The sequence below is a fragment of the Amphiprion ocellaris genome, chromosome 8 (genome assembly GCF_022539595.1).
Source record: "Amphiprion ocellaris isolate individual 3 ecotype Okinawa chromosome 8, ASM2253959v1, whole genome shotgun sequence".
NCBI classification, from domain to species: Eukaryota; Metazoa; Chordata; class Actinopteri; family Pomacentridae; genus Amphiprion; species Amphiprion ocellaris.
Genome location: NC_072773.1, coordinates 2624668 through 2648285, shown reverse-complemented (window position 1 = coordinate 2648285; position 23618 = coordinate 2624668). Strand labels below are relative to the sequence as shown.

The following is a 23618-nucleotide window of genomic DNA, read 5'->3' as shown; positions in this document are numbered from 1 at the left end:
GATTTTTAATTTTCTTAGAATGCATAATTGTGTTTAAAAGGTGCAAAAAAAGGAAAAATTGTTCTCAGAGGGAATATTCTACTGTAGTCATGTACATTGTATTATAATGTAAATGGTAAAAGATGACTGTGTTTCTTTAGAAAATATCAATAGTTGCTTTCTGCATTATAAATCCGCAAAAAAAAAAATAGAGATTTTTGATTTTTTGTATGTCTGCTTTTTTTTAATATGGAGTCGCAGGAGTGCCACAATAAATATAAATAAATAAATAAGGAAATAAATGTGGAAATATAAAGAGAAATAAATAAATAAGGAAACAAATGTGGAAATATGGAGAGAAATAAATAAATGTGGAAATATAAAGAGAAATAAATAAGAAAATAAAAGTGGAAATATAAAGAGAAATAAATAAGGAAATAAATGTGGAAATATAAAGAGAAATAAATAAGGAAATAAATGTGGAAATATAAAGAGAAATAAATAAGGAAATAAATGAAAAGGTAAATTTTGTCTTTGCTTTTCCCTTTTCTCTTTTTTCCTTTTATTTTTCCTTTTGTCACTCCTCAGTCCACCAAGTAAAAACAAAGACAAAAGACTCTGCTTTCATTTAGTGGACTGAGCTGTCAATCAAATGGCTCTGGGCGGGGCTTTCTGTCCAGGGTGGGTAGTCGTACCTGATCACAGGATTCCTGCCTGACGCACCTCCTAGCAAGGCTGAAGTCAAGTGATGGCACCTTGGTGCTTCGGCTGATTCTACCAGCAGACACTGAAAGGGCTCTGATAGTTCAGTAAGTTAACTTCTGTGACTCTATATATATATATATATATATATATATATATATATATATATATATATATATATATATATATATATGTATATGTATATGTATATGTATATATATATATATATATATATATATATGTATATGTATATGTATATATATATATATATATATATATATATATATATATATATATATATATATATATAAATAAATAAAAAATCTGTAATAATAATAATAATAATAATAATAATAATAATAACAGGTGTTAAAATAATTACTATTTTTCCCTCCTTGATGTACATATTTTGTCCTTTAAATAACTGTAAAATCATATTTTTTTTGCAGAATTTTACTACCAAACACTGTAAAAGAATTAATAACAATTTGTAAAAAAATATAGATTTTTTTTTGCTTATGTGAACAATATATACAATATATAAAATAGTTTTGTACAGATTTTTTACAGTTGCCATGTAAATATTTTTTCAATGTGATTTAACTAGTTATTATCTGTCATTTAAAAAAACAAACAAGGAAACTCATTAAAATAACATTTAAAGGTGCTTTACTATTTTACAGTCCTGACTGTGCATAATTTGTCTTTCAAATAACAAATGCTTGTAAAATAATAATAATTTTCGCTAATTTTATTACAGCGCAAACTGTGTAATTTTTCATTCTAAAAGAACAAATTACTATTTGTAGTCTTCTATGTGGACATTATTTACAGTTTTGGCCTGTTTTTTTTTATAGGATTAACATATAAATTAACATTTTTTTTGACTGATTTTGCCAGATATTATGTGCAGTTTGTTTATTAAGAAAATTAAATAATAGTAAATAGTTTTAAAAACTTACAGCTAAAAAGGATTATTATGTTATAGTTGTCCACAGTGTATTATAATGTAATCACTGCTGCAGAAACTTCAACAGAAAAGGATGTCTGCAGATTTATATATTTATAACTTCAATCAATCAAGAAAAAAGAGCCAAAATAAAATACATGCATCAATGTGTAATCATATGAGAATTTAAATCGAAAATCTATAAGATTTGAGTTAAATATATAAAAATGTGTAGGTTTATATAAAAGAATAGGAGCTTATTGCTTGTTAAAGCTGTTGAATGATATTGTGTGAGTGTAATACTGAGATTTAACCACAAGGAGGCAGATGAAGACTGAAGAGCTGCTTTACATCAACTGAAGACTCAATATCAGGCAGAATGAGAGAGTTTTAATGAGGGATTTTAATAAAAAATAACACAGGCAGATGGCTGGATTGACAGATAGATAGATGGATAGATAGATAGATCGATCGATCGATAGATAGATAGTCAGTCCCAGTGCTGCATTGACCCGTTCTCCTCACGGCGGCATCATGACCTTCCCATGATGCACTGCTTCTCCACCCTGCAGCCCTCCTCTCTGCCAGCATCAGTAACCATCAAAGCCACAGATACTCAGTAAACCCACCCAGTCATTTTACTGTCTCTGTGTTTTTATGTAACAAAACGACGCTACATGCCGATGCCAACGTAACATTGAAGAGACGTGTCAGCCAAGACAGTACAACAACGTCCAGAGCCTTCAGCATCTCAGGGCTGATCTCATCCACACCTGGCGCCTTGCCATCAAGGAGCTTTTTAACTACCTCGGTGACCTCTGCCACGGATATGGACGAAGATTCCCCCGAGTCTTCAGGGTCTGCCTCCTCCACAGAGGACGTGTTTACTGGGTTCAGGAGTTCCTCAAAGTGCTCTTTCCACCGCCCGACAACATCTCCAGTATGGGTCAACAGTTCTCCACCCCGACCGTACACAGCCTGAGCAAAGCCCCGCCTCCCCTTCCTGAGGCATCGGACGGTTTGCCAGAACCTCCTTGAGGCCAACTGACAGGCCTTCTCCATAGTCTCCCCGAACTCCTCCCACACCCAAGTTTTTGCTTCCACGACTGCCGCAGCTGCCGCTCTTTTGGCCAACCGGTACCCATCGGCTGCTTCAGGAGACCACCAAGCAAGCCAAGCCCGAAAAGCCTCTTTCTCAGCTCTAATTTTGCTTCCTTTGTTCGAAGAGAGAGTAACGAAATTTCGATTCTTGGTATGTCATGTACATATTGAAGAATTGACAATAAAGCTGACTTTGACTTTGACTTTTCTTTAGCCTGACGGCTTCCCTCACCGCTGGTGTCCACGAGCAGGTTCTTGGGTTGCCGCCGCAACAGGCACCAGTGACCTTCAGGCCACAGCTCCTAACAGCTGCCTCTGCAATAGAGACTTTGAACATGGACCACTCAGATTCCACGTTCGCAACCTCACCCGGGATGCAGGAAAAACTCTTCTGGAGAGGTGGGAGTTGAAAACCCCACGGACAGGGTCCTCTGCCAGATGTTCCCAGTTCACCCTCACTACACGTTTGGGTTTACCCGGTCTGTCCAGCAGCCTTCCCTGCCACCGGATCCAACTCACCACCAGGTGGTGATCAGTTGACAGCTCTGCTCCTCTCTTCACCTGAGTGTCCAAGACATACAGCCACAGGTCTGATGATACGACTATGAAGTTGATCATCGACCTTTGACCTAAGGTGCTCTGGTACCAAGTACACTTATGAGCAACATTATGTTCGAACATGGTGCTTGTTATGGCCAGTCCATGACTAGCACAGAAGTCCAATAACATATCACCACTCGAGTTGAGATCAGTCAGGCCGATCCTCCCAATCACCCCCCTCCAGGTTTCTCCGTCATTGCCCACGTGAGCGTTAAAGTCCCCCAGGAGAACTATGGCATCCCAAGGTGGTACCCCTTCCAGGACACCACCCAGAGACTCCAAGAAGGCCAAGTACTCTGAACTGCTGTTCGGTGCGTAAGGACAAACAACAGTCAAGAGATTTCTCTTCCACAACACGAAGTCTCAGAGAGGCGACCCTCTCGTTCTCCGGGGAGAACTCCAACAAAGCGGCGCTCAGCTGGGGGCTCGTGAGTATCCCCACACCCGTCTGGCGCCTCTCACCCTGGGCAACTCCGGAAAAGGAGAGAGTCCAACCCCTCTCCGGGATTCTGGATCCAGAACCCTTGCTGCGCGTGGAGGTGAGCCCAACTATATTTAGCCTGTATCGCTCCACCTCCTGCACCAGCTTGGGTTCCTTCCCTGCCAGTGAGGTGACGTTCCACGTCCCCCGAACTAGTCTATGCCACCAGGGGGCGGTACGCCTAGACGCCCACTCCTGCCTACTGCCTGGTTGGCATAGCACCCAACCCCGGTTTCCTGCCCGGTGGATGGTGAGCCCACCGGGCGGCGACCCCATGTTACTTTTTCAGGCTGTGCCCGACCGAGCCCCACGGGGCCCCAAGGCTTGGCCACCATGTGCTCTCTGACGAGCTCCCCCGCCAGACCTGGCTCCAGGCAGAGGCCCCGGTTTCCCTGGTCCGGGCGAGGTAGCGGCTTGCCTTCTGTGTGCTGTCATCAGGGTTTTCTGAATCGCTCTGTCTGGTCCCTCCCCCAGGACCAATTTGCCTTGGGAGACCCTACCAGGGGTTATTGCCCCAGACAGCATAGCTCCCAGGATCGCAGGGACACTCAAACCCCTCCACCGCGATAAGGTGGCAATTCCTCGGGGGGATATATATGTGTATATATGCATACACACACACACACACACACATATATATATGGGGACAGAGAGTTTTTGCCTGTTTTTTGTGGGGTTTTTTTGTTGTTTTTACTGGCAACATGAAAATTAAGACTTTTTCTGTGGTTTTACTAGATATTATCAGTACTTTGAGAAAACAAGGACAATCTCTAAAAATAACAGTTAACAGTTGTTAATATGCAGAATCTGTCTTTCAAATAAGCACCAATAACTGTAAAGTCTATTTTTTGCCGATTAAGATACACTGCAAAATGCTGTAAAAGAATAAGTCACCATTTGTAATAATACAGATTTTTCATGTTCTTGATTTTGGCCTTTTTTTGATGGTTAATGTGTAAATTAATACTTTTTCTGTGATTTTACTGGTTGTTTTTATTTTTTTCAAAGAGGAAATTCTGAAAATAACAATTTTGTTCAAACTGTTAAAACTTTTTTTTAATGTTCATGTTTTGTCCAGTGTAGGAAGAGAACTCAAGACTGCACTATAAGTACCTGATAAGTGGTGTGATCTCTTCAATTCTGTCTGAAACCAGCTGACTTATCTGGTCAGAATGTGGATTTTCCTGCCTTTAAATTAGTGTCTTTTATCTTTTAGATTCAGGAGAAGTGAAAAGTTGAATCTTTTATAGAATAAAGTTTCTGGAATGAGAGAAATGTTATGAAGAACTAAAGTGAGAAGTTTAGCTGTCTTCTAGTGATGTTTTTCAGATGACCATGACCTGGATGACTGTACAGCATGATCTGGTAAACAGACATTCTGTAGCTACTGGTTGTTCTCCTTCTGTAAGCCAGAGGTCACCATTAGAGGTAAACTTGAACCTGATATGTGATATCAACCAAAATGATGCCAGGAAATGCGACAAGATTGTGTTCAGTTCTATTATCAGCAGAGGAGATGAAGTGTGAGGTCACTTATGTCCATGCATGTGTGTGTGCATGTGTGTATATGCTCTTGTGCATCTATCTTTGCAGGGACCTGATTGACTGTTAGAGTAAGTAAGGACTCGGCCAGTCCATCAGTTCCAGTCCTCCAGATTCCTTTTTCTTGGTCCACTATACTTGGGGTCATTGTCTTTTTGGTGTATAAACCCATGTCCAATCAGGTTCGATCCAGAAAGCATTCTATGATGCACCAAGATGTTGTGGTCGACCTTCTTGTTCATGATAGCATCCATTTTAACAAATTAGCCCACAAATGGAACCCCATACCATAATGGAATCTCCACCATGTTTCACTGTGGGTCAGTGCATCCAGCATCAAAACGTTCTCCAGCTTTTCTGTGGACATAAACACCACGATGCTGACCGAAGAGTTCAAACTTCCGTCCAGAGTAGCTTCCTCCAGCCATCTACAGTAAAATGTCTGTGGCACATTTTAGGTGTTTTTGGATGTTTTCAGGCCTCAATACTGCCTTCTTAGCAGCTCTTCCTCCCTTTAAGCCCTGTTCCTTCAGTCGTCTGCTTATGGTCATTCTGGAGACTTTCTCAGATTGGGATCTAGAAGCATTAATCTCTGCCAGAAGATGAGCAGTGGTCTTCCTTCTGTCTTTAGCGCTTCAGATCTTGAGGTGCCTGACATCTGCTTCAGTTAGCTTTCGTTTTTTACCTCTTCCTTGGCGCATTGTGTCAGTACCAGCCTCTGCAATGGAGTACAAGCCATATTTGACCTCACTGTGAGAACACTTTATGTCTGAAAAGACCATCCAGCATCATGAAGTGAGTCAGTGAGTTCCCTACACTGCACCATGTTGGACAGGAGTGAGGAATTTGAAACGGAATTCACATTTTTATACCCAAATTTGAGCCACAAGTCAGAAATTAATCCAGAATAACATACAACCACTAATACACATTTTTCAGTTCAGGAATGCAAGCAAATACCTGTAACTTGGCATCTCAATTAAAAAATAATTTTATTTACTATTTTTCCTGCTTTTTTGTAAAACTATATATTTTAGCATTAAATATGTCATTTTGATTAAAGAACTTGGACATAGTGATGGATTAACCATTACAGAAACATTAAAACATATTCTGGTAATCAGTAATGCTGTTAATTTAGGGCAGCGGTGGCAAACACCTTAATAGGGGGGTGGTCTAATAAACATGTTTAGCACTGTATGTGAACACATGGACATACTTACAAAAATAAAATATACATGCATTTAAACAAGTTCAACAAGTTGCAGATGGAAACTGAGTGTCAAACTATAAATATGTGTAACCAGCATTTTAGTGCAAAATTCCAGTGAACCATTGTGTGTGTGTGTGTGTGTGTGTGTGTGTGTGTGTGTGTGTGTGTGTGTGTGTGTAGGTGTGTGTGTGTGGGTGTGTGTGTGTAGTGTGTAGTTGTATTACTCAAGTTAGGTTAAGCAAACAGCGGTTAGAAGAGGGTCAAGTGAGTGATGTCCTATGAAGTGATGGAAACACATTTGTGTGTGTCTCTGTGTGTATATTTTAGTGTGTGTGTGTGTGTGTGTGTGTGTGCTTGCGTGCATGCGTGCGTGCGTGTGTGTGTTTGTGTAAAGGGAAACAGACACACTTGTATAAACTCGATCCTCATCATCAGATTACAGCTCCGTAATCTCTGCAGTCATCCATGTGGTGGAGTTTAGCATCATATCATCATCATTGTCACACACACACACACACACACACACACACACACACACACACACACACACACACACACACACACACACACACACACACAATCCTCTCATCTGTTTGTCATATTGCATCATCGCGGATCCACTGTTTGCTATTGATCCTGGGTCAGATATTATGTGTTGTTTTCTCTCTCTCTTCACATTTTATTACAGTTTCTGAATACAGACATATTCTTATTTTAATCCAAGTTAAAATTTGGATATTTATGTACAAAGAAATGTGTATTTAAAGGTTCAGTGTTACTCAGAAGTTTTTGAAATAGTTGTACAAAATGTTGATTTAGCTGAGCTAAGTGTGTGTTTTTGTAATCATGTACAGCTTTATTTGTGTGTAATAATTATATTTTTGACAATATTTGGGGTAAAGACATTTTTAATATAACTTAATACAGCTCATATTTATTACTCCACCAAGGAACGGCGGAGTTATGTGATGATCGGTGTACGTTTGTCTGTGAATCTGTGAATCTGTCTGTCTGTGTGAAACATTACTCAAAAATGGACCAACGGATTTGGATGAAATTTTCAGGGAAGGTCAGAAATGACACAAGGACCAAGTGATTAGATGTTTGCCAGTGATGTGGCTTATAGTCTGGATGCACGGATTTGTTAAGGATTTCCCATTGTGAGATAGCGGCCAGCACGCCGTCACTGTAACCATGACAGCAAGTGAACGCTGCCTGTTGACGATCACATGATTGTGATCCTACTACTGACTTATCAGGACTTATCCATCAGAAATTACACAAGAAACAATTGATTAAATTGTGGGGGTGTTTCTGAATTTTCCTTCCATCCTTACATGAATTTTCGGACTTTTCGGCAGCTTCTTCCTCATGTCAAGAACCGTTTCTTCGATAAACATTTCCTGTGCCGCGGGAATGGTGCCAAAAATAAAATCCCGTAACGTTAAAAAAAAGCCTGGTTATTTTAACACTCGCAAAACAAAGTCTTGCAAAAGGTGATGAACTGATCGACAGACCTTTATAATAGTAATTTACATGTATGTAGGTCATGCAATTCAGTATCCGTACATAACGTACACATGCATAACACATGCCTGTGCTCAGGTCATTTTGTTTGTGGGTACATCTATATTAAATGAACACATTCTATGTTGTCGTGATTTCTGATCATCAATAACAATAATAATAATATTTCTACAAAAAAAATGCTGCATTTCTGACAATGCCATTGGTGGAATGACCAGCCTTGGCGGAGTACTGTGCTGAGTGCTTTTCTTGTTATGTTGTGTTGTGTTATGCTGTGTTGTGTTGTGTTATGTTGTGTTAGGTTATATTATGTTATGTTGTCTTATAATAAACTGTAATGGAATGTTTTATATTTCTTGTTATGTAGTATCATGTACACACATGAGACATGAAAATGCATTGTAAAATATTAACTAAAACCTACCAGGTATCTATCTTGTGTTGCTTGCTAGTGATCCGTCCATCCATCATCTGTCCATCCGTCCATCCATCCATCCATCCATTCATTGTCTTCCACTTATCCGGGGCCGGGTCCCAGAGGCAGCAGATGAAGCAGGTCATTCCAGACGTCCCTCCCCCTCAGCGACACTTTCCAGCTCTTCCTGGGGATCCTGAGGTGTTCCCAGGCCAGACGAGATATATAATCCCTCCAGAGAGTTCTGGGTCTACCCCGGGGTCTCCTCCCAGGCGGACGTGTTTGGAAAACCTCCAGAGGAAGTCTCCCCGGAGGCATCCGTATCAGATGTCCAAACCTCCTCAGCTGGTTCTTTTAGACATGAAGGAGTCTCTACTCTGAGCTCCCTCTGGATGTCTGAGCTTCTCCCCCTGTCTCTAAGGCTGAGCCCAGACACCCTACAGAGGAAGCTCATTTCAGCCGCTTGTATCTCGGATCTTGTTCTTTGGGTCACTACCCAGAACTCATGACCATAGGTGATGGTTGGGACGTAGATGGACGGTAAATTGAGAGTTTCACCTTGCAGCTCAGTTCCTTCTTCACCATGACGGTTCGGTACAACGCCCACATTACTGCTGACGCTGCACCAATCCTCCTGTCTATCTCACGCTCCATTTTCACATCACTCGTGAACAAGATCCCGAGATACTTGAACTCCTTCGCTTAGAGAAGCAACTCCCCCCCAACCCAGAAGGAGCAATCCACTGGTTTCCGGCAGAGAATCATGGCCTCAGACTTGGAGGTGCTGACCCACATCCCTGCTGCTTCACACTCGGCTGCAAACCGCTCCAGTGCTGCTGAAGGTCTGAGGAAGCTAACAGAACCACATCATCTACAAAGCAGAGATGCGATCCTGAGGTCCCCAAACCAGACACCCTCCTCACCCTGGCTGCGCCTTGAGATCCTGTCCATGAAGACCACAAACAGGATCGGAGACAAGGGACAGCCCTGGAGGAGTCCAACACCCACTGGAAACATGTCTGACTTTGTGCCAAGTATGTGAATACAGCTCTCACAGCTAGTGATACAATGCACACTATATTTTACTAGCTCAAATGTGTATTCTTGCAATATAGTATATTATGCACACATGAGAAAAATAAGTGCACTTTAAATAGTAACTACACCAAGCCAGATAATTCAGTTTAAGTTCAGCTCTTTCCGCTGCAGCACATCATTAAGGATGATTTTCTGGTATTTTTCTCTGTTTTGCACCCTTATACCAGAGCCTCCATAATACATATTAAGATGTAACATCATGGAAATAAAATAATAATTCCCAGTGAGATCAAACTGAATTCAAATGAAGTCACTTTTGGATTTTCTTTGTGAGCTAGAAGGTCAGCTGGAGTTCATTGGTTGCTGTGAAGATGCCTTGGATCATTAGGGGTCAGTGCCTGGTAACAACCTCCCAGCCTGCAGGGATTACAGTGTGCTGCGTCCTACAGGTTATATTTAGCAGAATACCAGTCATGCTACGCTCCTCGGTCGCCCTACTAAACTGGCCAGGTTCGCTGAGCTCATCGTCGGAGTCACCGCAGGGATCAGCGCAGAGAAAATCCACGGATGTTTCATAACAAACGATCAAAGCTGCAGCAGCTAAAGCCTCAGCAGCCTGATAGTCCAGAGATGAGCAGAAGAATCACAAAGACTCTGCTGGAAAAATCACAGCATCCAGTCTGGAACCATATGGAGCCTTTAGCTGAATGATAATAAAACACAGAGACGACATTTATTCACCTTTATTTGATCATTTTAATGTTGCTGTTTTGCAAGACAAAGCATTGTACATAATCTTCACCACTGCTGCAAATATAGCTGAAAAACTTGGTCATGTCTTATGAAATAATAACAATGCTACACTACATTTCAAAAAATTATATCTGGTATAAAGTGCCTGTAATTTTATTAGAAATTGTCTTAAATTGTATTCATTTTATTCCATATTTTCACATATTTTATATGATTATATTATAATAATACTTAATTGTTATTATAACTTATGAAATTAATATTAAGTTATTATTGTTATCATTATAATTGGCTAATTTTATTATGCATAAATAAAGACCAAAAATCACTATTTGTTAAAAAAAAATACAGTTTTTATGATTGATCTTCATTAAAGTTTTGACCTATGTTTTTACATTTAACATGTAAATTTATATTGTTTTTTCTGCAAATTTTCTAGTTATCTGTATTTTTGAAGGAACATTCTCTAAATAAAAGTATATTGTTTACAAAATTGCAGTTAAAATGTTTATTAAAAAGGTTAACATAACAACAATAATTATTGTTTTTTTAAAATATTACAATAATACGAAACAATATTTATTATTATTATTATTATTATTATTATTATTATTATTATTATTATCATTACTGATGTACATTCAACCTTGTTTGTTCAGTATCTTTAACTGTATGTTGTGTTTTGTTTGCACTGTGCCAGAGCTCTTCTTTTTACAGTGTACACAAACTCCATCCCAGTTTTATGAATTTATCGTCTAAACTGCCTGGATTCTGATTAAACTTGTCTGCACCACCTTTATTCACACAATTGTAATAATTTTTTAATAATTTTCTATTTTATTGCATTTGTTGCTATTTATTTACTACGTAAATTATTATTTTTATTTTTATTATTATTATTATTAGTGATGTACATCCAACAACTTCTGTTTGGGATCTTTAATAATATGTTCTTTTCTTTTAACAAAATTCCCAAACTCCAACATATTTTTTGAATGTGTCTGCATCACCTTTATTCACTCAATTTGAGTTTTTTTTTCCCATTTTATTGTATCTTTTGTATCTCTTTTATTATTTTTTTGTTTTTGTTATTATTATTAGTAGTAATACTACTACTACTACTGCTACTACTACTACTACTACTAATAATAATAATAATAATAATAATAATAACACTTATGTACATTCAGCTACATATGTTCTGGATTTCAAACAGTATGTTGTGTTCTGTTTACAGTGGTCTACGTGATATTTTTAAACATATCTGCACCACAGTTATTTACTCAATTTTAAGCTTTTTTAAACCTTATTTTATAATTTTTTTAACATATTCTTATTATTATTATTATTATTATTATTATTATTATTATTATTATTATTATTATTATTATTATTATTATTATTATTATTATTATTATTATTATTATTATTATTATTATTATTATTATTATTACTACTGATGTACATACAACCACGTCTGATCACTATGTTCTGTTCTGTTTACAACGTGCCTAAGCTCCTGCCTTACGTCTCCGGCTTGTATACGTCATCGCGTATCCCCCTCCGGACCAATCACAGCGCAGGAGGGCGTAGAACGGTCTCGCGCCGGGTAAAAGGGATTTGACAGTTGCGGGTCTCGAGCCGATCCTCCGGTTACTTCCTCGGTGGGACGGAGACGATGGCGGCTGCTGCCTGCGGCCACAGCGCCGCGGTGACGGCCGCCGTTAACGGCAAGAAACCGCACACCGGCCGGGAGCACAGCCGCAGGAACCGGGAGAACTCCCGCCGGAGACAAGCCGCTCTTTTGTTCCTCAGTAACATCTCCCTGGACGGGCGGCCGGTCCAGAGTAATCCGGCCGAGAACCACAAAGACGCCGAACCGGAGGGAGCCGGCTCCGCGGCGGCCGCTGGATGTCCGGAGCCCGGCAACAAAAGCAGCTACGGGACGTTCTCCGGCGTGTCCGCGGCACCGAGGACGGCGCCCCTGAACGTGCCGCCTATCCTGGTCCTGCCGTCGGACTCGGGCTACAACGACGTGGGGAGCGCCGAGGTGCTGCTGGGGTGCCGCCGAGGCTCGCTCTCCTCTCCCGGGGACAGCAACCTGCTCTCCCCGTCCACCTCCAACACCAGCCTGCTGCCGTCGCCGCTGGGACCGCGGAAGTCCTCCACGCTGCTGTCGGTCCAGAGCTGCAACTCGGTGTCCTCGGAGCCCAGACACAGGTTAGAAACACGGCGGGTGTCTGTTCAATCAGCGGGTCTCACTGAGCCAGAAACTGGGCTGAGTTGGCTTGTTTTGGTGGCTGGTTTTTCCCCTTAAAGTTCAGAGAGAAACTTCATTCCAAACTAGTTTATCTTGCTCTCAGTTTGACGGGTTTGGATTTGATTCCGTGTTGTGTTTAGTGCCTCCAGATGAATTTAAAGAGATAATTCAGTCTATAAATTAAAGGAAGTGTCAGTGGTCGTGATGCAACGTTTCTCAGCAGCCTTCAGGCTAAAAGTGAACTCAGAGGAAGATGCTGTGAAAAACATGACAAACACTGACTCTGTTCACTCTGGGAAGTGTTGGTTTGGAGTATTTATAGTTTTATCTGTTTGTATCTGCAAGACAATCTCAAGATTCTGTAGAATAATGACTCTTGTAATTTTGTTCAGGCAAAGATCCTCAGTGAATGTTTTAAAGGCTTTTGAGCACTTTTTAGTTGTGAGTTTTGTAGAGAAAATGTGCTTGTATTCAAAATACTCCACACAAAAGTAGGACTTTAAAAGTTATAGTTGTATCTGAAGAATTAAATATACAACACTAATCCATGTAGTTTGATTAAGCCCCATCATTTTTGGTGCTGACACTAATTTTTTAGGGAGTAAACATTTCTGATCTCGATAATATATGAGTTAAAGATGCATTTAAAAGGGAACATACTAGAGATACTAGTTTTCCGATAGAGCTGCAAAAATTAGTCCAGTCATTTTGAACAATTAAGTTAATTAACAATTATTTTGATAATCGATTGAAAGGTTCAAATTCTTTGAGTTCAGCTTTAGAAATTCCAAGGTTTTCTGGTTTTTTTTTTAACTCCTCTATAACTAACTCAATTTCTTTGGATTTGGGAAACACTGATTTACATCTTTATTTATTTTTTAATCTTTTTATGGCATTCTATACTACTACAAACAACAAGTTGATTAATTGAGAAAACAATAATCCTTACAAATTCAATAACAACAAAATTCGCAGTTAGATCTTTTAACATTTTTACTGTTTAATCACTTTTTTTTACCCATTATGTCCAGATTATATACCATTATTAGTTATTTTCCAGATTCTGTTTAATGTTTAATCTGTAGCTGCCTTCCAGCTTAGCTGTTAGCCGTTAGCGTAGCCTTTCGCTGTGAAAGAAGCTAACGTCCTGATTTGTGTTGACGGTTTGTGCTTCTCGTACAGTTTTTGTCAATCAGAGCAAATTATCAGTTACTCTGACTTTATAAGACGAGTTTATGGCACTTTTGATATCGTTGGCCACAGACCCTATAGCAAACCTCTTAGCGATAGCCTTAGCCTAGCTCCGTTGGTGCTGACAGCAACTATTCCTATTATTTAGGTGCTATTAGTGTAGCAGGGAAGCTGGCTAAGCTTGTGTAATATTGATTATTAAAATAACTGCCAGAAATTGATCCTAATTTGAAGTTCTACTTTGCAGCGACATATTTCCCAAACTAGCTAGCCAGCAGCTAACCCTTTGACTACGCTCATGCTCTGCTACATGTGCTGCAGACAGGTGATTTAAATGGTTTCAGAGCTGGAGAAATGACAACATGTGATGGCAACATTCCTCTTTCTTTTTGTGCTTTATGTTCTGTAAAAAAAAAAAAAAAGGACCAAAAACATCATATTGGCACATATCAGACAATATGCACTACCAGTCAAAAATTTGGGGTCACTTACAAATGTCCATGTTTTTGAAAGAAAAGCAGTTTTTTTTCAGTGAAGATAACATTAAATGAATGATAAATCCAGTGTAGACATTGTTAATGTGGTAAATGACTATTCTAGCTGGAAACAGCTGATTTTTAATGGAATATCTCCATAGGGGTACAGAGGAACATTTCCAGCAACCATCACTCCTGTGTTCTAATGCTACATTGTGTTAGCTAATGGTGTTGAAAGGCTCATTGATGATTAGAAAACCCTTGTGCAGTTATGTTAGCACATGAATAAAAGTGGGAGTTTTCATGGAAAACATGAAACTGTCTGAGTGACCCCAAACTTTTCAACGGTAGTGTACAACCTGTGATAATAATCAGTGAGAATGTTTTCAAGCTGTAATATTAGTTGGGCTCTAGTTTTTACTTTTTGTGTTTAAAGTTTTGTTTCCTTCTTCTAGTTTATTTTATCCAAACATCAAACTAGCATTTAGCATTTAATAAAGAACTTGGACTGAATGTCAGGTTTCAAATCCACAAAGACTGAACTTTGTATTTTTTCAAGCTATTGATCTGTGAAAAACACATTTATTAGTGTATATTTTTCAGTGGGTTTATTCTCAGTTTTATTAATAACTTAAATTTGGCAGCATTTACTGTCTAATTACAAATGTCATTTTAAAAGTAGCAGCCACCTCCAGCATCTGGTGGTTTTGTTGACAGGAAGTGAACCAGAGAACGGTTAAAAACCACAAACAGACAACGTTTTAGGTGACACAGTAACCCGAATCAATGTGTTTACTACAGTAACTCTGGATGAGCTTCCACTGCAGAGAGACGGAGGAATTAGATGCGGGGTGGGGAAAAGGAAACGGGATAAGAGATGAATATCTGAGTGTGAACTAGAAGAATGTCGTTTCCCTGTGCAGTGAGTGATGGAGAGCAGCAGCGGTTGAGACATGCTGTGGCTGCATGAGCGCTGACGGATGGATCGGCTCTGTCATCCTGTTGGCAGGGAATCAAAACCCACAGAATGTCAGCCATAAACGCAGCTTAACCTATTTACACCTAACAACAGGCTGCAAATTAGCAGCAGTTAATAGCTCATCAGTCAGACTGCTGCCTCAGCCGCCAGCCGTCATCTGCAGCTCCTGCTGCCTCACTTCATTTCATCTGATGCGGCACAAACAGCATTTCATGCTGAGATGGTTGCTGTTGGTGTTATTAATAAGGAGCACAATTTAGCGTTGGATTGTGACTGGTGGGGTGTGCAATGTGAGGATAAAAATGTTCATTTTTCCAGTGAGGCTGGAACCAAAGCATGTTCTGCATTTTTGCTCAATAAATGGTTAGAAGAAAGAATTTGATGGTTGTTGTCAGTGTTATTAATGAGAAGCATCATTTAGCAGTCTGAAGATAAAAATGTTAATTTGCAGCTCATTTTTTTCTATAACTTGATTTTAGCTTTGATGGTGCCATTTTTTTTAGGTGTTTGTTGATTTTTTGGTTCATAAAGTGTCAGAATATGGTAAAAAAAAATGGCCGACACTATTTCCCAGAAAACACTGTGATGCTTGTTGATGATCGTTTGTTTTGTCCGTGTAAAGGTCCAAACCCCAAAATATTGAGTTTACAGTGATGCTAAGATGAGAAAAGCAGCATTTTAGAGACTGGACCCAGAGCATGTTGAGTATTTTTGCTCAATAAATAGAAGAAAAGATGCTGCTAATTGCTTCATGTGATGCAGCACATCCAGTATTTCATGCTGAGAGGGTTGTTGTCAGTGTTATTAATAAGCAGCATCATTTAACATTAGATTGTGACAGGTAGAGTGTGCAGTCTGAATACAAAAATGTCAATTTGCAGCTATTTTTTTTCTATAAATTGATTTTAGCTTTGAAAGAGAATTTTTTGAGACATTTGTTGGTTATTTGGTTCATAAAATTTCAGAAGATTGTGAAAAATGGCCAAACAATTTCCCTAAACCCATTATGATGCTTTTAAATCGTTAGTTTTGTCCGCGTAAAGGTCCAAACCACAAAATCTTCAGTTTACAGTGATGCTAAGGTAAGAAAAGCAGCGTTTTAGAGGTTGGAACCAGAGCATGTTCAGTATTTTTGCTCAATAAATAGAAGAAAAGATGCTGCTAATTGCTGTATTTGATGCAGCACATCCCATATTTCATACCAAGGTGGCTGTTGTCAGTATTATTAATAAGGAGCATAATTTAGCAGTGTATTGTGACAGGTAGAGTGTAATCTGAGGACAAAAATGTCAATTTGCAGCTAATTTCTTTCTATAAAATGATTTTATGTTTTGTTTTTTGTTTTTTTTAGATGTTTTTTGGTTATTTGGTTCATGAAATGTCAGAAGATGGTGAATAATGGCTGACACAGTTTCCCAGAACCCATTATGATGCTTTTAAGTGGTTTGTTTTGTCCACCCAAAGGTCCAAACCCCAAAATATTGAGTTTATGGTGATGCTAAAGCAAGAAAACCTGCGTTTGAGAGGCTGGAACCAGAGCATGTTTAGCATTTTTGCTCAATAAATAGTTAGAATTGAAGATCATGTTCACATATTAAATTATTTCAGCACTGAATTAGATATATCACTGATTTTTATGTGTATAATACAGCTTTAAAGATGAAATTGTCTCACAATTAGTACCTCAAAAATAGAGGAAACTTAAAGGCTTCTTGGTATCTATTCAGTTAAAAATATAAAAACTCTCAGTTATTCTAATCACTAATTAATTTGACAGTTTCAAGCGTCAGAAAAAGACCATTAAAATTTCCTAAAACCAGGATCCATGCATGTTCTGATTTAGTATTGCAGCTAATTATTTTTTCTTGTACATTTTGTGCTAAACTCCAGCTTTGTGGTGCCTCTTAACAGAAGCTGCTACGGTAATGCTGTCTGTGAATTATTGCAGTAATTATTCATAAATGCTGAGCCACTTTCAGCACTCTGCAGCAGGAACCCTGGTTTCCATGTAGGTCATTAAAGTTTGATCTTACAGACTGAGAGCGTTTGGAGCTGAACGACTCGTGGATTTCCTGTGTTGAGTTTGAGCTAAACACTTCCTAGTGCGATGAAGTCGTCCGTTGTCACATCTGATCATCAGTCACGCTCTGTTTAGCCTCCCTGTCCGATCGCTGTGTGAAGTCCTGCCAGGCAGCTAACAGCCGGCTAGCCGAGCTTCATTAGCCTGCAGAGTGAGCAGTCTAACAGGAAATACACACTGACTCAGGACTGAAGCTTTAACTGCAGCTGGACAGAGGTTCAGTCCTTCCTGGGTTCAGAAAAATGTTCTGCTTCTGGGGAATCTGCATCTCAGTTTAGTGAATCTGCATCTGCTGGCTTCCAGTCGTGTGTTATTACAATACTTGTAATTGTTAGCATACTTTTATAAATAGTTTAGATAGTAGGGGATGTGACTTTCTGTAACACATAGTTTGCATACAGGGTCCACAATGCCATAAAAATGGAATGGGAAATGGAAGTTGTTTTTAGCAGATTTTAGATTTTTTTTTAAAAACAAAACATTTTCCTCCTCTGATTAAAAATTGGATTCAAAATCCATTTTTCATTTTGGCCAAAAGCTGACCAAAATAACAAAAACATGTCTATAATGGTCTGAAGTTTTATCCTAAATGAGTTAGAAATTATCTAAAATGACTCCCACCAAAATGTCCAAAAGCTCGTGGAAATTGTCCAGAATTGCTCAAAAAACAACATTTTTTTTTAGCTTCAGTAATCTGGGATGTATTATAGTTTGATAGTAAAACTGCTGTTATTTTACAGATTTTTCCTGTTTTGTTAAATTACAGATAATAACTAGCAAAAAAGGCAAGAAGTTTTACATTACATGTTATCTCAATCAACAGGCCAGAACTATAAATAAAACCCACATAAAACGAAATTTTTAAAATTTCAGATACTGTTACATTTTTAGATATTTTAGATTTTAGTTATATACAGATGTCATAAGTATAATTAATTAATTATATATATTGATTTTTTTTTTACAATTTACTGTTATTTTACAATTAATTATTATTTTACAAATTTTTCCCATTTTGTTAAATTACAGTTAATAACTAGAAAAAAGTATTAATTTACATGTTATCTCAATAAACAGGCTGGGACTATCAAGAATATGCACATAAAATATAATAAATTAGAAATAGTATTTTGGGCTTTTACAACATTTAAGATTTATGCAGATATTTCCCATTATTATAATTCTAATGGATTAGTTATCAAAAATTTTAACAATTCACTGTTATTTTACAATTTATTGTTTAAAGGATTTTCCCATTTTGTTAAAATAGTTAATAACTAGCAATAAATAATTAATTCATTAATTAATTTATTTAATGTTAACAAACAGGCCAGAACTATAAATAATACCCATATAGAAAAATGAATTAATAAATAAAAATAAAGAAAATTACAAATTGTTTTTTGGTGTTTTGCAACATTTTAGATATATACAGATATTTTCCGTTATTATAATAAGACTTAATTATAATAATAAAAAATATTTTTAACAATTTACTGTTATTTTACAGACCTTTTGCTGTTTTATTAAATTGCAAATAGTAGCTAACAAAAAATAAATGAAAAAAAGATTTTAAAAAAAGGGAAGTTGTTTCTTCAACTGTTATTTCCATTAAAGATCACACAAAAATAGTATTAATTTACACATAAACCCTTAAAAAAAGGCCCAAACTGTAAAAGCTTATTTTCACAAATGGTCATTCGTTCTTTTACAGCATTTGACTGCAAAGTTCTAAAATTTTTACTGCATTTACATCAGCAAAAATCTTACTATTTTACAGATATTTCCTGCTGTTAAATAGAAAAAATATGTATATTAATGATGCAAATATTGCACTGGATTAAAGACACAGAAACAGTTTAAACTTTTCTCCCATTTGTACACATCCAGCTGATATCCAGGCAGTCTGAATAGAAAAGGATGATTTCACGTGTGAAAGAAATGCTAGAAAAAGGCATCAAGGGAATTCACAGTTGAGGAGACGAGCAGGATTGTTTTATATCCGTTTGTAGAATTTGGGACAATGAGATTTTTGACTAAACTGGACATTAAACATTCATGAGTTTGGCAAAAAGCTACAAAACACTCTGGAGGACGGAGACAGAAACACACATGTTAGTGCTGCGTTCAAGGTGTGATGATAGAATTCATGTTTAATCCTTAATGTAACCTCCACACAGCTCACCTTTATTCTGAAGGTCTTTAATCCATGCTGGTCCTCACAAAGATAGAAGCATCAGAGAGTCTCTGAGGGGCTTTGAAAGTAATTTAGCCGAACATGAATTCATTAGAGAAACGAGGATGGCACTTTTCTACAGCGTTTGCTGTCTGTGTGCGTTTGGCGGCCTGTCAGTTATGTTGCTGTGGATCTGTGTGTGTGTGTGTGTGTGTGTGTGTGTGTGTGTGTGTGTGTGTGTGTGTGTGTGTGTGTGTGTGTGTGTGTGTGTGTGTGTGTGTGTGTGTGTGTGTGTGTCATGCACGGTTAAAGATGCAGCGATGCAACTTTTTTTTAAACCTCAGCCAGAATATCTGCTCTGACCTGATACTGCTCACTGCTCTCCTTTTCTTCCATTCTAATCTGTTTCCCTCAGTGGAATCTTATTTAAGATGCCCTGAATCTGCAGATTGCTTTAGCATTAAAACTTGAGTTAGCGACTCGAATGATGCAGAATAAAACTGTGAATAATGTCCACATAAAATATCTGTACTTTAAAAATGACAATTCAACACTTGACAGTTTTACTGTAGTTGTATCAGTAAAAATATCATTATTTTATAGATATTTGCTGTTATTTGAAGGAAAAATTTTACATGTTAAGAGCTAAATATTGAGCAGATTTTCCCAATTAAATTTGATATATTTAGTAAAATAACAGGAAAAGAAAGAAATAAAAGTATTAATTTACATGTTGACTGCAAAAAAAAAAAAAAAACAATCCAAAACTGTAAATAATGTCCACATGAAACATCTGTACTTTAAAAATGGTAATTCAACACTTGGCACTGTTTTACTGTATTTATATTAGTAAAAATGTCATTATTTTACATTTTATATTTGCCGTTATTTGAAGGAAAAATTCTGCATGTTAAGTGCAAGAATTTTGAACAGATTTTCCCTGTTTTGTTAAAGATATTTAGTAAGATCACAGAAAAAGTATTAATTTACATGTTGACAGTAAAACAGAAACATTAGGCCCACATGAAATAATGTCAACATAAAACATCTGTATTTTTGACTAACTGTGATTGTGTTGTGACCATAAAATTAAATTTATTTTTTTTACTGTCTTTCCATCTGCAGAAAATATCACTATTTTACAGATATTTGCTGATATTTGAAGGCAACTTTATATATATATATATATATATATATATATATATATATATATATATATATATATATATATATATATATATATATATATATATATATAAAGAACTGAATACTGAGCAGATTTTCTCTGTTTTGTTAAATGTTTAGTAAAACAACAGAAAATGTATTAGTCTACATGTTGACAGTAGAACAGAAAAATTAGGCCCACACGAAATAATGTCCACATTAAAAATCTATGTTTTTTACAAACAGAGATTTTGTTGTGTGTGTGAGGAAAGTGTGCATCGCTAGTGCGTATCACTATCGTTTTATTGCCTTACTTAAAGATATTTTGGCCTCTCAGCAGGTTGTAATTTTCCCAGCAAGTTCTCCTTGATGCTTCTAAGGACTCCACTAGTTTAGCGTTCTACTTCTTGAGCATTCTGAGGCTTATAATGACCAAATCCACAAGTTCACCGTCTACAGTTGGGTTTGAGGTTTGGGTGCATGAAGCTAGCGTTAGCTCACATAGCCTCCAGCTGGTATCATCAAGCAGACATGAGGAACAAACTACAGGAGTCTGGCATGCTGATGTCAGAGTTTCTCCCAGAATCAGACTTCTTATCGTCTGTTGACTCTGGTTTAATGCAATTAAATCCTGTCCCGTCCGTTTCCTGAATAATTAACCTGAGAGTAAACTTTAAGGTTAATCACCTCCTGAGTAGCAGCAGCGCTTCAACTGAACAAACTGAACACTTCACTCAGTTTGTTTTCTTTTCTGAGTTTCTGAACAGGATCTCCAGGACACAGATAAACTTTCCACTGATGCAGGAACTCATTACTGCTGAAACAATTAAACAAATGGCAGAAAATTAATGTGTAAACAATGCAGCAGTGTTTGTGTTGTAACAATACAATAAGTTTTTAAAAAATTTTAATTTTTTTCAGATATTTTCCATTATTGGAAAGAAAATTTCCATGTGTTAAGAACTGTATATTGAGCAGATTTTTTCCAGTTTTGTTAAATTAAACATATTTAGTAAACTCACAGGAAAAAAGAAAGAAAGGGAAAAAAGTATTAAGAAAAAGACAGGCCAAAACTGTAAATAATGTCCACATAAAACATCTGTATTTTCACAAATGGCAATTCAACACTTGACACTGGTTTACTGTATTTATATGAGTAATTACATAATTACTTTATAGATATTTGTTGTTATTTGAAGGAAAAATTATATATATTAAGAACTGACTATTGAGCAGATTTTCCCTGTTTTATTAAAGATATTTAGTAAAACAACAGAAAATATATTAATTCACATGTTGACAGTAAAACAGAAAAATTAAGCCAATATTGTACAAAATGTCCACAACAAAATCTTTTCATTTATTATTTTGTTGTGTGACCATAAATCCATACTTTTTTACTGTATTTATATCAGTAAAAAATCGAATTATTTTGCGGATATTTGCCATTGTTTGAAGGAGGAATTATATATATTAAGAACTGAATATTGAACAGATTTTCCCAGTTTTGTTAAATTAAATATATTTAATAAAGCCACAGGAAAAAAAGAAAGAAAGGAATACTAAGAAAATTAAAGGTCAAAACTGTAAATATTGTCCACATAAAACATCTGTATTTTTTTCAGATAGTAATTTTTTTGTGTGATCATAAAATTACTACTGAAAATATCATTTTTTAAGGATAATTGTAGTTATTTGAAGGTAAAATAATATATATTAAGAACTGAATATTGAGCAGATTGATCAGATTTTCCCAATTTTGTTAAATTAAAAATATTTAGTAAAATCACGGGAAAATATATTAATTCACAGGTTGACAGTAAAAAAGAAAAATTATGCCAAGACTATAAATAATGTCTACATTAAAAATCTCTGTATTTTTTGTTTGTTATTTTGTGTGTGACCATAAATCCATACTTTTTTTTTTACTGTATTTATATCAGTAAAAATCTCATTATTTTACAGATATTTGCCGTTATTTTCATCATTTTTATAGTTTTTAAACATTCCAATCTTCTAACCTTATATTTGCTGTTATTTAAGAGAAATTCTGTGTATTAGGAACTGAATTATGAAGAAATGTTCAATGTTTTGTTAGTAAAATCTCAGGAAAAAAGTATGAAGAAGAAAACAGGCCACTACTGTAGATGAGTCCACATTAAAAAGCGTTATTTTCCTGAACCAGAGCAGAATAAAGTGTTCAGAATGAAGAGCAGAGAAATGATTGCTGTGACTAATATTCTCAGGATCATGTGCTGGGTCTAATATTTTCCTTCTGTCAGCAGCTACAGTTTGCTCACTGAAAAAACACAAGAGTTTTTTTGAAAGGTTTAATCTGCGTTGGACTCGGTAGGTTAATTTTAGGCGCTGTAGAACTCACCTGACCTACCTGTGAGCCAGGTGAGGCCTCGGTCAGCTGGATGAACTTCCTGCTGGACAGGTCAGGACTTCCACTGACGTCAGCTGCTGGAAACTCTGACTGAGGAGGTTGTTCCTGGTTTGGATTAAGGTTTCCTCTGCTGACGTCGGCCCGAGGAGACTCTCTTCGTTCGTATGTAACGCTGGATTCCTGCATTTAAGATTCTTTTATTGGCAGCGGGATGACAAACATGGAAATAAAAGAGAAAGAGGAAGAGTCGGAGAGGGTCAGCATGACTCAGCTCCTCAGTAAACAACCGCTGCATGAGAAAGCCTTCACACACACTCAGCTTTTACAGGAAGAAGCTGTGAAAATGACAGATTCCCACCATTTTAATCCTGTTTTTATTAATCACATCGTTCATTTTTATAGACTGTAGACTCCAGCAGCTCTTTTCAGCTGTGAAATTACAGAAAAAACAAAGTGGAAATGTTGCAGAATGTTCAGTTTATCCATTAAATCCTCAAATCTGTGAACATTAACACACATTCAGCAGATGTATAATCAAACTTCAACTGTACAAAAGCAGGAGCACCACTGTTCTCCTTAATATAATTATGTTTTTATTAATTT

The 23618-nt window shown here is 37.1% G+C and overlaps 1 protein-coding gene across 1 annotated transcript in view; it reads left to right on the top strand.

Annotated features, from left to right (window-relative positions):
- Nucleotides 1-11912: 11912 nt before the first annotated feature.
- The window catches only part of cables2b (Cdk5 and Abl enzyme substrate 2b), a 59588-nt gene continuing 47882 nt past the window's right edge, over nt 11913-23618 (top strand). The window contains exon 1 of the mRNA XM_023281695.3: nt 11913-12520. Coding sequence (XP_023137463.1) covers nt 11979-12520 — 542 coding nt within the window. The 5' untranslated portion in view covers nt 11913-11978. The remainder of the gene's footprint in view (nt 12521-23618) is intronic.